This window comes from Martes martes, assembly GCF_963455335.1.
Source record: "Martes martes genome assembly, chromosome: 10".
In the NCBI taxonomy this organism is placed as follows: domain Eukaryota; kingdom Metazoa; phylum Chordata; class Mammalia; order Carnivora; family Mustelidae; genus Martes; species Martes martes.
Window position 1 is genome coordinate 15772596 of NC_137898.1, and position 16461 is coordinate 15789056.

Genomic DNA, 16461 nt, shown 5'->3' on the forward strand with positions numbered 1-16461 from the left:
TTAAGGATTGTATTTATTTATTTGAGAAACAGAGATAGGGAGAGAAAGCATAAGCAGGGGGTGGTGGGATAGAGTGAGAAGCCCGCTCCCCACTGAACAGGGAGACTGATGCAGGGCTCCACCCCAGGACCTGAGGTTATGACCTGAGCTGAAGGTAGATGCTTAACCATCTTAGCAATGCAGGAACCCCTATAACATACTTTTAAAATCATTTCTTACTTTTATATAATAGACATACTCATATTCTGTTTGTATCTGAGAACAACACTCAAGGCTGCTGTTGTATGACATATTCTGCTATAGCTGTTTTCTATATAACTTCCTCTTTTCTCAGTAATTTTTGCTGTGTGAATATATGCTTTGAACAGAAATTAAATATTTCTCTCTCATTCTTCATTGTCTACCCAAATCTGTTTATTCTGATTACAGCAGAAATAGAAGACCTGGAGATGTTATTTTCTACAATGTGTACTTCTATGCATGTGTGTGGATGTGTGGCAATCCAACATTGTACATACAGCATTCCTTCTTCACCTAAAACCACTGCCCTTATTTAAAGCCTACCAAATTTTTTTTTCCTTTTTAGGAGCTAAATAAATAATTTTCCTTGTTTTGCTTTTTAGGACAAACAACGTCATATAGTCTAGTGAATATCCTATGTATTAAAATTTCCCAATTGTGATCACCAAAGTGTTCATCTTGCTAACATAACCTAATGCTCTGTTCCAGGAAGTTTTTGTGACCTGTGCTGTATCTTCTTAAGAGCTATATCTTCTTAAGAGCTCTCTTCTTTCTAAGAACTGTATATCTATGACAGACAGGTTCGTTTGCATTAATAAACATCTTACATACCATGGATCCTAGAGGTGCCAGAAGTTTCACATATTTCTAAACCATTCACTGCACTCACCCTGGCATTTTCCTATTGATAATACTTTTTTATTTTATATATTTCATGTCAGTAATATATTAGGAAAGAATATTAACACAGGTATGTAACCACTATCTTAAAATTAGGTCTTAATTACAATATAAAACTCACTAAAGCAACAATAGAAGATCTATATTAACCAAAAGAAATGTTCAAGAACGGAACAAGAGAATGGATAAATTAGCTATTACATACTCATACAATGAAATACTATGAAAACACTCAGAAAATGCACAAAACATGAGGAATGAATCTCACAAACATAATGAAGAGACACTAAGGGTATGATCTACATTCTTATTTTTCCACAAAGTACAAAAGCACATCAAACTAATTGATTTAGAGATGAAGAGAGCGAGGGGAGGCTAGTGACTATAAAGAGAAACAGGGAGGACTTCAGGTACTGGTATTTCTAACTCAATCTGGTTGCTGATTACAGGATTTTATTGTTCCTTCTGTGGTAATGCATGAACTGCATATAAATGTTACATGCAACTTTCTGTGTTCATGGTTGATTAAACAGTTGAAAACTGAAGGTATTATTTTCTTTAGCTCTTTAGTATTTTAAAGTACGAAAAACATGCATGCTCTGTTTTATCCTTTTTTCTTTTCCCAATACAATGGCCAATAGGTGATATAATCTTTTGTACATAAGATATCATCTGATTACTTTATATCATATAAGCACAATTCTTTTTTTAAAATTTATTTATTTTAGAGACAGAAATAGAGAGAGAGAGTAAGATCACACAGGGGAGGGGCAATGAGAGAGGAAGAGAGAGAATCTCAGGCAGAGTCCCGCTGAGTGCAGAGCCCCACAGGGCTCGAGCTCAGGACCCTGAGATCATGACCTGAGCTGAAATCAAGAGTCAGATGCTCAACCTAGTGAGTTGCCCAGGTGCCCCTATAATCCTAATTCTTCAGGTGGAGAGGTGGAGAGGCATGTGAATAAGAATTACACTCAGTTTGTTGATAAGGTGTCAGATTGAAGCATAAAACAGAGGTGATGCTTCCTGCTTGCCCCTTATCCCTCCAAGCAGCGAGGCCAGATGATTAGAATTGATTTTATTCAGTCGTAGGTTTCAAGGAACCACAGCATGAAAATCAGAAAAGCTTCCGCAAACCTACTTTCCTTCCAAGAGTACATGACGGCACCACACTTTCCTCAACGCGTTCTTCATCTCCGTGTTTCTCAGTGTGTAGATCAGAGGGTTGAACATGGGGGCAATGATGGTGTAGAAAAGAGCAAACACTTTGTCTTCTGGGAAGGTTGTGGCCGGCCGAATGTAAATGAATAGCGCAGGTGCAAAGAACAGAACCACGACTGTGACGTGGGACGTGCAGGTGGAAAGAGCTTTGGAGCGGCTCTCTGCAGGGTAAGCGCTAAGGGTGTATAATATCAGAAAATAGGACACCATCAAAATCACAAAAGTCATCAGAGCAATCAGTCCTGAATTAACAACGACCAAGAGACCAATTCTGTCCGTGTCCGTGCAGGCCAGCTTCAGTAAAGGATACACGTCGCAGAAGTAGTGATCTATCTCATTGGGGCCACAGAAGGGTAGGAAGATGGTGAGGAGGAACTGACTGGCAGAGTGGATTAAGGCCCCAGTACAGCAGGCTGTGATGATTGCATGACACCTCTCTCTGCTCATGATGACGGTGTAGTGCAGGGGCTTACAGATGGCCACGTAGCGGTCATAGGCCATCCCTGTGAGGATGAAGATCTCCACGGCTCCAAATAAATGTGTAGTAAAGAGTTGTGCCATGCAGTTGCTGTAGGAAATGGTCTTCCTTTTTGCCAGTAAGTCAGTCATTAGTTTGGGTGTCACAGTGGACGTGTAGCAAAGGTCAGAGAGTGAGAGGCAATTAAGGAAAAAATACATGGGTTGCTCAATTAGCTGACTGCACATGATAGAAATCATGATGAGCAAGTTTCCCCCAAGAATAGCAATGTAGCAAAATAAAAATAATACAAAACAAAAGATTTCAGTGTTCTTGTTTTTGGAAAGTCCCATGAGAATAAATACAGTGACATTATTGCTTTGATCCATGGTCCACTGTAGATAGAATACAATAATCACCTGAAATACAGAATTCATGAAGCCATATTTAGAAAGGTTTCTTGAGTAGAGTGATGATCTTATCCTATTCAAGGAATTCACTAGGTTGACTATGCCTCATCCAAGTGTCTCAGAAAATAAAAACCAAATATTCAATTAAAATGACCCCAAAGAAGACTGTCGGAGAACACAATATAACAGATTCCCATTAAATCTACCAGCAAATTGTGACCAATGTCTGCCTTAGTGAACACAAAGGCCTTTGATCAATCCCCAGTTGAGTCTTAAATGTTACTCAAAACACAACAGTGGTTGCCTAACAATGTGATCCACCCAATACTTTTATAATTTTGGATCAATTCTGACCAGATATCTTCATTACATCTGTATTTTCATGATTCAGGGTCACGATTCAGCCCTGACCTTATACCTGACTTCTCAATCAATTCCAATTATTTAAATTTCCTCTTCAACTCTATTCCTAAGTTAACATGGTCACCCATACAATGAATAATCACACTGTAATAGAGATGGAATTTTAAAACAAAAATATTCATTTCCATAGTGGAATTTTAAGAACTTGAATTCGTTAAGGACAAATTATTGAGAACTAACTTCAGACAATTCTCTAACAGATTATAGTGATATTAGCCAATAAGTTAAAGAGGCTATTTTAATTTGAATTAAATACAATGCTGAATATACTACTGGCTTGAATTATTCATTAAACATACCTGAAATATGTTCCTTATCCTCACTCAAGCATAAAGGCTTTTTGCATAATTTTAAGTCCATAAGTAAAGAAAGTCTTGGAATGTTCTTAGGCAAAGCCATTTCATCAATCTGTATGCATTTATTGGGAGTTTGCTAAAAATATTACTTGAATCTCTAGTTGTCTTGGTGCAGAAGGCTGTAGCTATGCCTAATGTCCTTCCTGGCAGTCCTGGGTTCAACCTCCCGACAGTCATAGGGTTATCACCACAAACTACTACGTATTTTAGTGTCTGTAAAAAATCACGTATAGGGCACCTGGGTGGCTCAGAAGGTTAAGTGTCTGCTTTCAGCTCAGGTCATGATCTCAGGGTCCTTGGATCTAGCCTCGCATGGAGCTCCTTGCTCAGTGGGGAGCCTGCTTCTCCCTCTCCTTCTGCTCCTCCCCCTGCTCATGCTCTCTCTCTCAAATAAATAAATAACCTTCAAAAAATAAATAAAAAATAAAAATTATTTTAAAAAATCATGTGTATTATCTGATGATTCATTATAGTTTTGAGGAATCCCTGGTTACATGTCTTAATACACCCACTAACTTCAGATATGACCTTTGCACATCAGTTAATTTCTTTTAAGAAGTTCTTATTCCTTTGAAACCCAGAAAAATATATCCTGTCTATACAATTCAGACGGAGACTCAACTTTGATCATAGGTGAGAAAGACCTTTAAAAACAAAACAAAACAGTGCACACATGACAGTATTATTATATTAAAATTAATGTGCACAAGGAAAAATGAAATTACTTTAGGCTTATAGAGGTTAAGGAACTTATGCATAGTAACATGACTAGTGTATATAGCAAACTAGAATTTATAACCTGAATTTTCTGACTCCAGTGCCTATGTTTCTAAATACTTCACTATACAGCCTCTCAAAAGGGAAATATTGAAGTAACAATATAAATTTAACATGAACTCTGGCTGTCCCAACTCTGAAATTTGCACACATTTCTGAATCTTCCCGACGAAACCAGAATCACTCCTGAATGGATCGTTGCCCCAATTTTAGTCACTCAAGCTTAAAGGGAAAATGTGTAAAAGGAAACACAGAACTGTAAGATTGACTCAAGTCTCCATGAAAAACAAAAAAACAAATCAGTTCAGGGTTCTGAAATAAATAAGCCAGTTCTAGAAAGAAAACAAACATACAGCTTATGTGCTCCTCTAGGAACCTATGTATTTCTTATTCTCACAAGCATGAGTAGTGATACTGCAACTTCAGCTGTTGGCCAAGCGAGAAAAACAGGTAGGAGAAAACCATCTGAGTGCATGCCCTAATACTGCCAGACCTTACATTTGGGACCTGGTATACTCTTGGCATATAAATGTCCTATCTGTAGAATGAGGGCTCTAGCTTCAGTGATCCCATCATGATGTCTTCTGCAGAATTAAAATTACCTTATTCCTGGTCAATGTTTTACTGACCATCTTCCTAAAGTTGTAATAATTTGTTCTTCTTTTATGTGCAGGCGTCTAATAAAACAGGCAAAATTAGTACATGACTTTGATCTTATTTTTCTAGTATATAGGATCCTTCCCTCAGTAGACAACCAGGATCTCTGAATTTAGTCCTCTCTGAAACCAAGAAGTCTTATGCTATAGAATTCACAGTAAAATCTACTTTAAAATGAGCTGCTAATTAATGTTTTCCCAACATAGTAGTTAAGAATATTTTTTCAAAAGCTATCATTACAGATTTGTGCAAATAATGGTAAAAAAAAAATACTCACATTTTTTTCCCTCTGCATTCATTTTGAATGTGTTCTTCTTTTATTGTTTTTTTATGACCTATCTTCATTGAAATCACAGGCATTCTTTAAATATTTGAATTTTTTTTTTCATTAGTTTTCTGACTTGAAATTTGTCTCAGCTCAGTGAGTGCTACTGGTGAGTTCCACATTCTAATTTCCTCCAAAGTATACATAAAAATAATACCATATTCATGCATTTTTTGTAACTACTGTCACCTGTCATACCTTCAGTTCAAATAAATGATAGGTGTTCACCTGCAGAAAAAATGTTTGAAGTCAAGAAGAGGACTTCATTTTCCAAAATTAGTCAAATAATAATTTATATACTCTGTATTTGTACCACCACATCATTCTTGAGGGTTTCAAGGCTGAAATGCTAAGTAAAATTTTAGGTAATGTTTATATGCTAAAAGTACACTTGTTTCCTCCCAAGGTGTTGCTTTTTTAGTTTGAGTTAATTGTTTTCTGTCCCCAAGTAATCAATTCACCAGTTAGTAACCTCTTAGATCTAAGTTACCTGGGCAGCTCTACAGCTGGATGACTAATGCCCTACACAAAAGGTCACGGCAGCATGTTGTTAGAATCCCACTCATTAAAAGGTCCTTGGTGACTGAGACCTGCTGTTTATACCCATTTGAGTTTCTTTTTCCCTTTGCTATAATCTGGGGATTGAATCATAGTTCTGGTCCTTATGTTAAGAAATGATATCCATACATTCCCACATAGAGTTTTTTTTTATTATTATCTGGGGGAAAAAAGATGTGTGTTCGTGTGTGTGTCTGTGTCTGTGTGTTCTTTAATGTATTTCATTTAAGATATATTTTCTACTTCGCATTTAAGGTAAAAATTTAAAGGTGTATTTCTTTTTTTTTTTTTAATTTTTTTTTTTAAGATTTTATTTATTTATTTGATAGACGGAGATCACAAGTAGGCAGAGAGGCAGTCAGAGAGAGAGGAAGAAGCAGACTCCCTGCCGAGCAGAGAGCCCAATGTGGGGCTCGATCCCAGGACCCTGGGATCATGACCTGAGCCGAAGGCAGAGGCTTTCCTGCTGAGCCACCCAGGTGCCCCTAAAGGTGTATTTCTATTAAGGTAAATTTCCATCTAAGGTAAATTAATTTCCATTAAGGTAAATATCAAGGCAATTTACAGACATAAAGGACTTCTTTCAGGTCTTTTTAGGTTTACAAAAGGCTCATTAAAATACTTTGTCAACGGTGGAGTTGAACATTCTGTGAATTTGCTCTGGTCTTACATCACTTTCAATAATCTCTCCTCTTCTTACACTTCTATTCAAAACTCATACTTGATTCTGCTTTGCCTTGAGCTCCACCAACGATAGCAGGTATTTAGTGAGCATGTGCTCTTCGTCAGACCTGAACCACTGATGGGTTTAGCTTCTTTCTCTATACAACAAGTCTGTGCAATAGATAATATCACCAGCCTCATTTCACAGGTGAACAAACCAGGGCAGTGAAAAGTGACAGTGCAAACGAGTGATTCCCATGAAACAGAGGTGGCACTTGTGGGGAGAAAGAGCATGAGCCTCTGGAAGGGTAAAGATGCTATTTTTTTTTTTTTCTTGAGCAAAAGTTAATGGGTTTGTAATCATTCATTACTCTGTACATGAATACTTGTTTGGGTGCCTTATTCAATGGTTAAAAAAAAGCATAAAAATAGCTCAAGCTCATAACCTTTGAGAATTAGCACAAGCTGTTTGATTTGCTTCTAAAACAGAAATTACCAAAGAATTGTGGAGATCACCTTGTGATCAATCTGTTTTTTATAATCCAACTAAACCATTGTTTTTCTCCCCTTAAACCTCTTCTCTTGCTGTTAGATGTTTCCCTTAATCTTGATTTAGTAGGTGTTTTTACGTCTCTTTCAGACATCAGACTTTTCTCCATGGAACCCCCTCTATTCCTCTTCTCCTTCCTTGCCTACTTTTGACTTCACTGTCTCACCCCTTCCCGCTCTACTTGTCTACTCACAAGCTCATCTACTTCATTGATTCTCTCCCCCTTAGAAAAGGTTAAAAATATACTTTCCAGTATCAACGTATATCTTCCTGAGTTCCATACAATGCTTTCATATTTATGGTGCATTTTGAGCTATTGTGTGTAAACTGTGTCATGGGTCTAAGTTCACTTTCTGCATGTGGACAGCCAGTTGTTCTAGCACTGTTTGTTAAAAACACCATCTTTTCTCCACCAAAGTACCTTTTTGTTTTTGTTCCATGGACCTCTGTGTGTATGCTTTTTACCAATACCCCACTGTCCAGTAATAGCATATAATCTTGATTACTCTAACTTTATACTAAGTTTACTTTGTGTAATATGAGTCCTACAACATTGCGAGGTTTTAAGAAAATTATTCTGGCTATTGTAGTTGTTTGATTTTTCATATGAGTTTGAGAATCATCTTGCTGCTATTCTAAAACAAACAAACAAACAGCAACAAAAAAAAATAACCTTGCTGGATTTAGGAAAGTTGATATTTTCACAGTATTGAATCTTCTAATTAACAAGCTATGTATACTCCCCATTTGTTCAGCTCTTCTTTGATTTATTTCATTATTGTTTTATCACTTTCTGAATGTAGATCTTGCACATATTTCATTAAGTTTATATGGAAAGAGGATTTATTTTTTTAATTTTATATTTCATTTTTCGGCTGCTGGCAATCGATTATGCATGTGGACAATGTATCCTCTGAACTTGCTAAACTCACTAGTCTCAAGAGGTATTCATAGATTCTTTGGAATTTTATCATAGGCAGTTGTGTTGCATAGAAATAAGGACAGTTTTATTTGTTCTTCTAGTATGTATGACTTTTGGGAGGGTCTATTGCATTAGCTAGGACTTTCAGAACAATGTTGAATAATTAGTGGTGAAATTTAGACATTTTTGCTTTGTTCTAGAATAAGTTAGTCTCTTACCATTAAGTATTGTATTAGCTATTGGTTGTTCATAGATATTTTTATTAGGCTAATGAAATTCGTTTTGTTCCTAGATTGCTGAGGATTTTGATCATAAAAAGATGTTGAATTCTGTTGAAAATATTTTTGTATCTGTTGATACGATCACACAGTTCTCTTTCTTTGGTCTATTAATATGGTGAATTGCATTGATTGTTTTTCAACTGTTGAACAAGCCTTGCAGGTGAACCCCATGTTGTTGTGATGTATTGGTTTTTATTGCTGTCTCTGATTCGTTTTGTTAAAAATTTTTATGTCTGTGTACATGGGAAATAATGGTTTTTCATTTTCAGTTCTTGCAGTATTTTTTTTTAATAAATAGAGCCCTCTTGTTATCAAAATATATTATTTGTTATGTTCATATTTTCTAATGAAAAAGTTTAATGCCAAGTGCTGCTTTTATATTAGCCTGTAACCTCATGACAGTGAGTCACAGTGAAAAGTGCAGAGATGAGCAAGATAGGCAGGTAGATCTGGGTTCAAAGCCCAGCTCTGCAAGAAACTGTAGGTCATCTTGAGGAAGTCACTTCACTTCTTCAGACCGCAGCTTTCAACTCTGTAAGATGGAGATAATTACATCTACCTTTTAAAGTTACCATTAGGATGCAACAAGAAAATAAGACTCGCGGGCATCACACAGTATGAACCACTAGAGCGAGCTGACAATCACTATTAGGCTACCCATAACAGGCACTACCGATATTATTGTCTCTCTTTACAAAAGATATGACACTTCATTAAGCATTCTATCACAGCAAACTTTGTTCTTTCTTTTATTATTCAGTGGTGAGAGGTAGTACAGCCTCACACTTAAGAGCTCTGGCAAACCAGTGATGAGATTTGAGTTCAAAACTTAGCTGTATTGCATGCCAGTGAGTAGATCTGGACTGAATTTCTAACCTCCCAAATTCAGTCTCCTTACCTTTAAAATAGAGATAAGAAATTCATGAAGGTTGTGTAACAAAACACTTCATACATATAAGCAATTTTTTTTTTATCACATCAAATTTTTTTTAACTGAATTCCTTTAGGTGTATATCAGCTGAATCTCCATCAGTTTACACAAAAGCAATGTCATGGCAGAAACCCCAGCAGATATCTGCCTTCTTCCTCCTGAACCTGACCTTTGCAGCCAAACAAGTGAAGTCTGCCTGTGGTGTGAATAATTGTAACTGTAACAAGAATAAGCATTCATTGTAGGTTATGTGTGTTCTCTAAGTCATGCTGAGAATCTAAAAAGGACATCTGGCTTCAACACAGTGCACGGCCATGTCTGAGCCACTGGCTCTCCACCGTGGACAAGGTCTGCAGCTAGATCTCTTAATGAAACTGTAAAATTCTGGTCCATCCCCAGTGAGAATCCCAACATAACAGAAATGCTGAAGTAAGCACAATTTAGAAACCCTCCTTTACATCAAATCAGTATTGGGTCTGTATTAGCATCCAACTCAATTTTTTTGAGTTGGATGAGCCAACTCAAATTTTGATGAGCCACTTAAATTGGTTTATAGGAAGATGGATCAGACAGAAAAATTTGATAGAATCAATACGCTTGCAAGGAAGGGGCTTTACTTGTTTACTCCCTTGAAAGACAAGCTTACCTTGCGGGTAACTCCGTATCATTCATGCATTCAGGCCTGAAAATGGGAGTGAGAATGATGGGAACATAAAAGAGGCTTGATGAGTTTGCACAAATGAGAGCCCACAAATGTGGAGGCAGCCACTTCCAGGGAGAAAAGGAGTCATCAGGAACCTGCCATTCTCCTCATGTCTCAAGGATGTGAACCAGATATATATTTAATTTCATCAGCCCTGAGTCATCACCCCTACCCTGACACTGTGCAGGACATTTCCAGATTCTGAAATGGAATGTGCAAATGTGATGTAAATGGATAGTTCAGAAAAAAATAAAAATGAATTTCTCATCCAAGGTCAAGAAGAATGAAGTCTTTTGCCTTCTCTGTCCTTTGCCAGTTTTCTTCTTCTTCCTGCTTACCAACTCTCTCATTATCTGTACCTGAGTTCCAGCTCTAGAGAGAGGCCAAGTTCAGAAATGGATTCTAGAAGTCAGACACAGAGCATACCTGTTACCTACTTATCTCCCAGCTGCTTCATTCCCTCCCGACCCCATCCCGTCAGGCACATGCTCTAACCATCTGACGGTCTGGACTGTGGGACTTCAGGCTGTGGGCAGCCTCCCACTGCCTTCCTAAAACCAGTCATAGTAACAGTATTGCCTACATACTCAGTACCAGAGAGTGCACAAAGGTTTTCCTTCATTATTCCCAATGCTTGCAAAGACCCTGGGAGGAAATGATTATTCTGTTATTATTGTTTTTAACCCCAATGTTATGTAAACTTCTGTTTGGTCATGTCTGGATTTTCAGCTTTTTTTTTTTTTTTTTTTTCTCCCCAGCACTGTTCCTTAGACTCCAACGAAACTGACTTCTCATTGTTTTCCCATTCGAGCCTTATTATTATTATTCTTATTTGTGGTTTCCCTCCAGCAGGCATGCTCTCCTATTTAACATCTATCCCTTTTGAAAACTGATCTCAAACACACCTCCTGCATGAGGACTTCTCATACTTCTTGGCCAAAAATAACATTTTCTCTTAATTATCGGAGATATTCTTATACCACCTTTTGAAACTTCCATTTGATTTTGTGCATCTCTGTCTCTCCTCTGCTACAGTGGCCATTTTTCAGGAGACCGAATGTCATGGCACCAATGTCTGTGTTTGGTATTAGACACATAACACATATTTGCTCGAGGAATGTCATGTGGAGAAATGTCAACCGTGAGGAGAAGAACTAATCTCTGTTTGCCATGTCTTAGGCATCTGTTTCTCTCATTGATTAGTTTTTTCTTTCCTTAATTTATCTTTTCACGCGATATACAAACCAATATCAAAGTAAGCCCCCCACAGTGCAATGCTATTTTTCAAAGTACATCTAATGACAGTTATTTAATGAAGGCTCTGGTTGGCTCCACAGTAATTAGGAGAGGAATCTACACAAAAATCTTCCTCTGCTGTACTCAATTAATTTCCCCAAGATTAAGCACATTTCAATTTAGACAAACTTGCGCATAAGGAGAAATAATTAGTGCTTCATCCTTTTTCCCTATCACATGTAACAACACCGAAGATGGTGTTTCATATAATTCACTGAAGGTATCTTTGGCTTGTTCCTAGGGCTCCATGGAAGTTTAATGGAAATCAATGACCCCCGAAACTTACATTTTTAACATTTTTTATTTTCTGATTTTAGTAAGATGTTTTTCACAATCTGAGATGAACTTACTTATGCCCAAGCTTGAACGGATGTGCAAACATCTGCTAAACTATTTCTATTAGAAGAAATGATAAAAAAGAACTGTTCAAACTTTCATCATTATTATTCAGCAAAAAATTGAAGCATAGTGTCTTCCCTAAGTCAGCAAGCAGGCAGGGCAAGAAAAGAAGGTGTCGACACTTAGGAAGAAAGAAGAATATATAACCTGGGGTTAGAGGGATTAGATCAAAGCTGACTCTGGAGAACATGCATTCTCAAAAGGGGAATGAAACCCAGAGAGGAGAAAAGATAAGTGACAAATAATGAGTGGCTGAAATAGAACAGGTACATTTGAGGAAAACAAAACAAAAAAAAAAAACTGAGGAGTTCTGAGGTAAACCAAGATAAACCAAGCAGGAAAACAGATACAATAAAAATCTTGAGAGGTTAAAATTTTTTAATCAGAAAACATAATTGTAGCCAAGGCATTTTGTAGTGGTAAGACCAGTAGCTAGAAATGAAAAGCTGAGCAAACTCAGAGGGGGGCCAGTTCAGTGTCACAGCCATTGACTGCAGTCCTACTAAGTGCAAGGTGCTGTGTTAAGAGCTACCGAGACCACCAAGACAATAAAGAAAGGCCCTGCCCTCCATAATCCCAGCAAAATAAAAACAAAACAAAACAAAAGAAACCAAAGCTATCACTACACCACAAAACCGCGATACACGACAGATTGAGATGACTTGTCAGCAGAGAGGCACCCAGAGGTACCAAGAATAAAAGAAAGCTCCCCAGGGAAGGAAGTACCTCATCAGGAGCATGCATGAGCACGTGTGCTGTTCTCATTTATGGAGAAAAGAGGGTTAAATACATACAGACAGAAGTCTTGTATTAATAAACGAGAAGTAGATGTTATCGTTTTAATGGGTTAAGCTAAAAAGAAGGAGTTAGGAAATAAGATGACCAAACCCCCACTTGGTTGTGATGCATCGGTTTTTTTTTTTTTTCACTTTCACTTTCATTTTCTTTTTCTTTCTCTCTCTCTTTTTTTTTTTTTTTTTTTTTTTTTTTTTTTTTTTTTTTTTAGTGGAGGTGCCTTGGTGGTTCATTACAATTTTTGTGTCCACATTCATGAGAATAATGGTCTTTAGTGTTCATTTTTTGATGTATTTTTACCTGGCTTTGGTATTGGGGTAATATGACCTCATAAAATGAGTTGGGAAATGTTCCTTTTTCACTTGAAGAGAATGTGTAGAACTGGTACTATTGGTTCCTTTTATGTTTGCTAGAATTCAGTACTGAAGCCATCTGGGCCAGAACTATCTTTTTGTGGATGGTTTAATTCAATTTCATTAATAGATATAAACCTATTCAGATTATATTTTTCTTTTTTGGTGAGTTTTTGCAGGGTGTGTCTTTCAAGGAATTTATCTTTTCAACTATGCTGACAAATTTAAGGCATAACATTATTCATACTATCTTCCTATTATCCTTTTAATGTCTATAGAATGAAGGATAATGTCTCTTCCCTCAGCCTTAATCCTGACAATGTGTCTTTTTTCCTTTTTCTTGGTTAGCTTGGACAAGGGTTTATAAATTTTATTATTCTTTAACAAAAAAAAACAGCTTTTAATTTCATTGATTTTCTGTACTTCTTTTGTGTTTACAATGTAATTTTTTTTCCTGATTAATATTTATTATTTTCTTCCTCTAGCTAGGTTTGGATTTTATTTGTTCTTCTAATTTTCTAGAATGGAAACTTAGGTTATTGATTTTAAATTTGTTTAAAATGCAGACAGTCAGTATTTTAAATTTCTTTAATGCACTGCTTTAACTGCCCCCCTCATTTTAATAAGATGTATTTTCATTTAGCTCTAAATAATTCTTAAAATTTCCTTAGAGAATTCCACATCAACCCATGGATTATTTATAACTGTATTGTTTAATTTCTAAGTACAAACTTTTCCAGATTTCTTTTCTGTAGTTTAATTCTAGTTTAATCTTATGATGGACTAAGAAAGTGCATTGAGTGATTTCTATTATTTTAGATTTGTTAAGTTTGCTTTATCACTCAGAATATAGACTACATTGGTGAATATTCCATAAATGTTTTCATCTATCATCTATCTATCTAATTATCATCTATGTATCTATCTATTATCATCTACCTAACTATAGCTATTTTAAAAAAGAGGGAATTCTTGCCATTTGTGACAACATGGATAGATCTCGAGGACATTATGCTAAGTGAAATAAGTCAGACAGAGAAAGACAAATATTGTATGACCACACTCATATGTGGAATTTAAAAAAGCTGAACCAGGGTGCCTGGGTGACCAGTGGGTTAAAGCCTCTGCCTTCGGCTCAGGACATGATCCCAGGGTCCTGGGATCGAGCCTCACATCAGGCTCTCTGTCCGGCAGGGAGCCTGCTTCCTCCTCTCTCTCCGCCTGCCTCTCTGCCTACTTGTGATCGCTGTCTGTCAAATAAATAAATAAAATCTTTAGAAACATAAAAAAATTTAAAAAGCTGAACCTACGGAACCATAGATGAGAATGGTGGTGGTAGGAATATGGAGAGAGGTATTGGTCAAGGGGTATAACTAACTGAGCCACCTATGTGTCCATTTTAAAATTTTTTAAAATTTTTTTAAAGATTTTATTTGTCAGAGAGAACAAACATCTAGGTATTAGATGAATAGATTCTGAGGAGCTAATGTACAGCATGGTGGGTATAGTTAACAATGTGGTATTACATATTGAAAGTTGCTAAGGAAGTAGATCTTAGATGTTTCACTCCCCCCCTCCCAAAAAAAAGGTAATGTGAGGTTGACGGATGGATCACCTGACTTTATTATAGTAAACATTTCTTTTTTTTTCAAAGATTTTATTGATTTATTTGAGAGAAAGTAAAAGCAAGAGGCAGAGCATGAGCAGAGGCTGGAGGACAAAGGGAGAAGAAGAAGCAGACTCCCTGAGCTGAACAAGGACCCTCCCTTTCCCCACCCCAATGTGGGACTTGTGGGATCAGGACCTAAGCTTTAGGGAGATGCTTAACCTACTGAGCCACACAGGTGACCCTGTAGTAATCATTTCACAATGTATACGTGGACCAAGTAATTGCATTTTGTACTTTAAGTTGCTACAATGTTGTAGGTCAGTTCTGTCTCAGTAAAAGTTGGGGGGGAAACTGATGAAATCAAAATAAAGTCTAGGGTTTAGTTAATAGTAATGAATCAATGTTGGTTTCTGAATATTGAAAAATGCATAATTGCAATATAAGATATTAATAGTGGGGAAAACAGGAACTGTAGTACCCTTATAGAATTTCTGTATAACTAAAACTATTCAAAATTTTCTTTTTTTCATTTTTTTATTTCAAGCTTTTATTTAAATTGTAGTTAGTCAATATTTCAATTTATATCATACAGAAGTGCTTTTTTTTTTATTATGCATGTAACTCTGCTCACATCATCTCAAAATCCCACACAATTAACTACATTTCCAAACTCATTTTTGTAAGGTAGAATGTGTCTTTGACCAGCAGGTACTTATAATCCATAAATCCTATTTCTGGCATCCATAAATGATACCAATGGAACAATTAGTCTATGAGATATTTTCCTGTCTCCCTCATCCACATGTAGCTGTTCCTCCTTTTTAAATACAGATGTTTAGGTATGATATTTGGCACCAGATTTTTATAATAGGATTTTTCATGTCTGAATTTCTCAGAGGATAGACAAAGGGATTGAACATAGGAGAAACGGTGGTGTAAAAATAGAGCAAATACTTTATCCTCAGGAAAAGTGGTCAGAGGTCAAAGGTAGGCAAATACTGAAGACCTAAAAAACAAGACTATCACAGTAATCTGAGCCCCACAAGTAGAGAGGGCTTTAGGTCTTCCTTCAGCTGGGTGGTTTCTTGAAGTGAATAATGACATAGGAAAAAAATACAACCACAAATGTCACCAAGTTAACCAATCTTGAATTTGCAACTATAAGGACACCAGCAAAGTGGGTATCGGTACAGGTAACTTTCAGTAAAGGGGAAATTCATAAAAGTAATGATTGAGGGGTGAATGGGTGGCTCAGTGGGTTAAAGCCTCTGCCTTTGGCTCAGGTCATGATCCCAGGGTCCTGGAATTGAGCCCCGCATCGTGCTCTCTGCTCAGCGGGGAGCCTGCTTCTCCCTCTCCCTCTGCTTGCCTCTCTGCCTACTTGTGATCTCTGGCTGTCAAATAAATAAATAAAATCTAAAAAAAAAAAAAAAGAAAAGCAGTGATCAATTTCATTAGGACCACAGAGGGGCCACTGGGTTGCCATAAGAAACTGAGTTTAGGAGTGCACAGCTGCACCAGCCCAAGCAGCTAAGACTAGGAGATTACACCTTGTCCTGTTCATGATAAATATGTAGTCAAATTTGTAGATGGCAACATAGTGATCAAAGGCCATGATGGTAAGTGTAGAGACCTCAATGTTTCTAGAGAAGTACATGGTAAAGAGTTATCACATGCAATTATGATAGAAGACGGATTTTCTTCCCTCTAGCAGGTCACCAGTCAGTTTGGGTGTCATGCAAGAGGTGTAGCAGTTGTCCATAAAGGATAACTGACTGAAGAAATAGTACATTGGTTGGAGAAAAAGAGGGCTGCAGTAAATAGATACAAGTTTTCCTACCAATGAGGTAGGAACAT

At 36.9% G+C, this 16461-nt stretch overlaps 1 protein-coding gene across 1 annotated transcript; it reads right to left on the minus strand.

Moving 5' to 3' along the window:
* Positions 1 to 2055: 2055 nt before the first annotated feature.
* On the minus strand, positions 2056 to 2985 carry LOC308351143 (olfactory receptor 4P4-like; the record flags this gene model as incomplete). Its single annotated transcript, XM_080816614.1, has 1 exon — positions 2056 to 2985. The coding sequence occupies one exon, from the start codon at positions 2983 to 2985 to the stop codon at positions 2056 to 2058; it is 930 nt and encodes a 309-aa protein (XP_080672740.1).
* Between the last annotated feature and the right edge of the window lie 13476 nt (positions 2986 to 16461).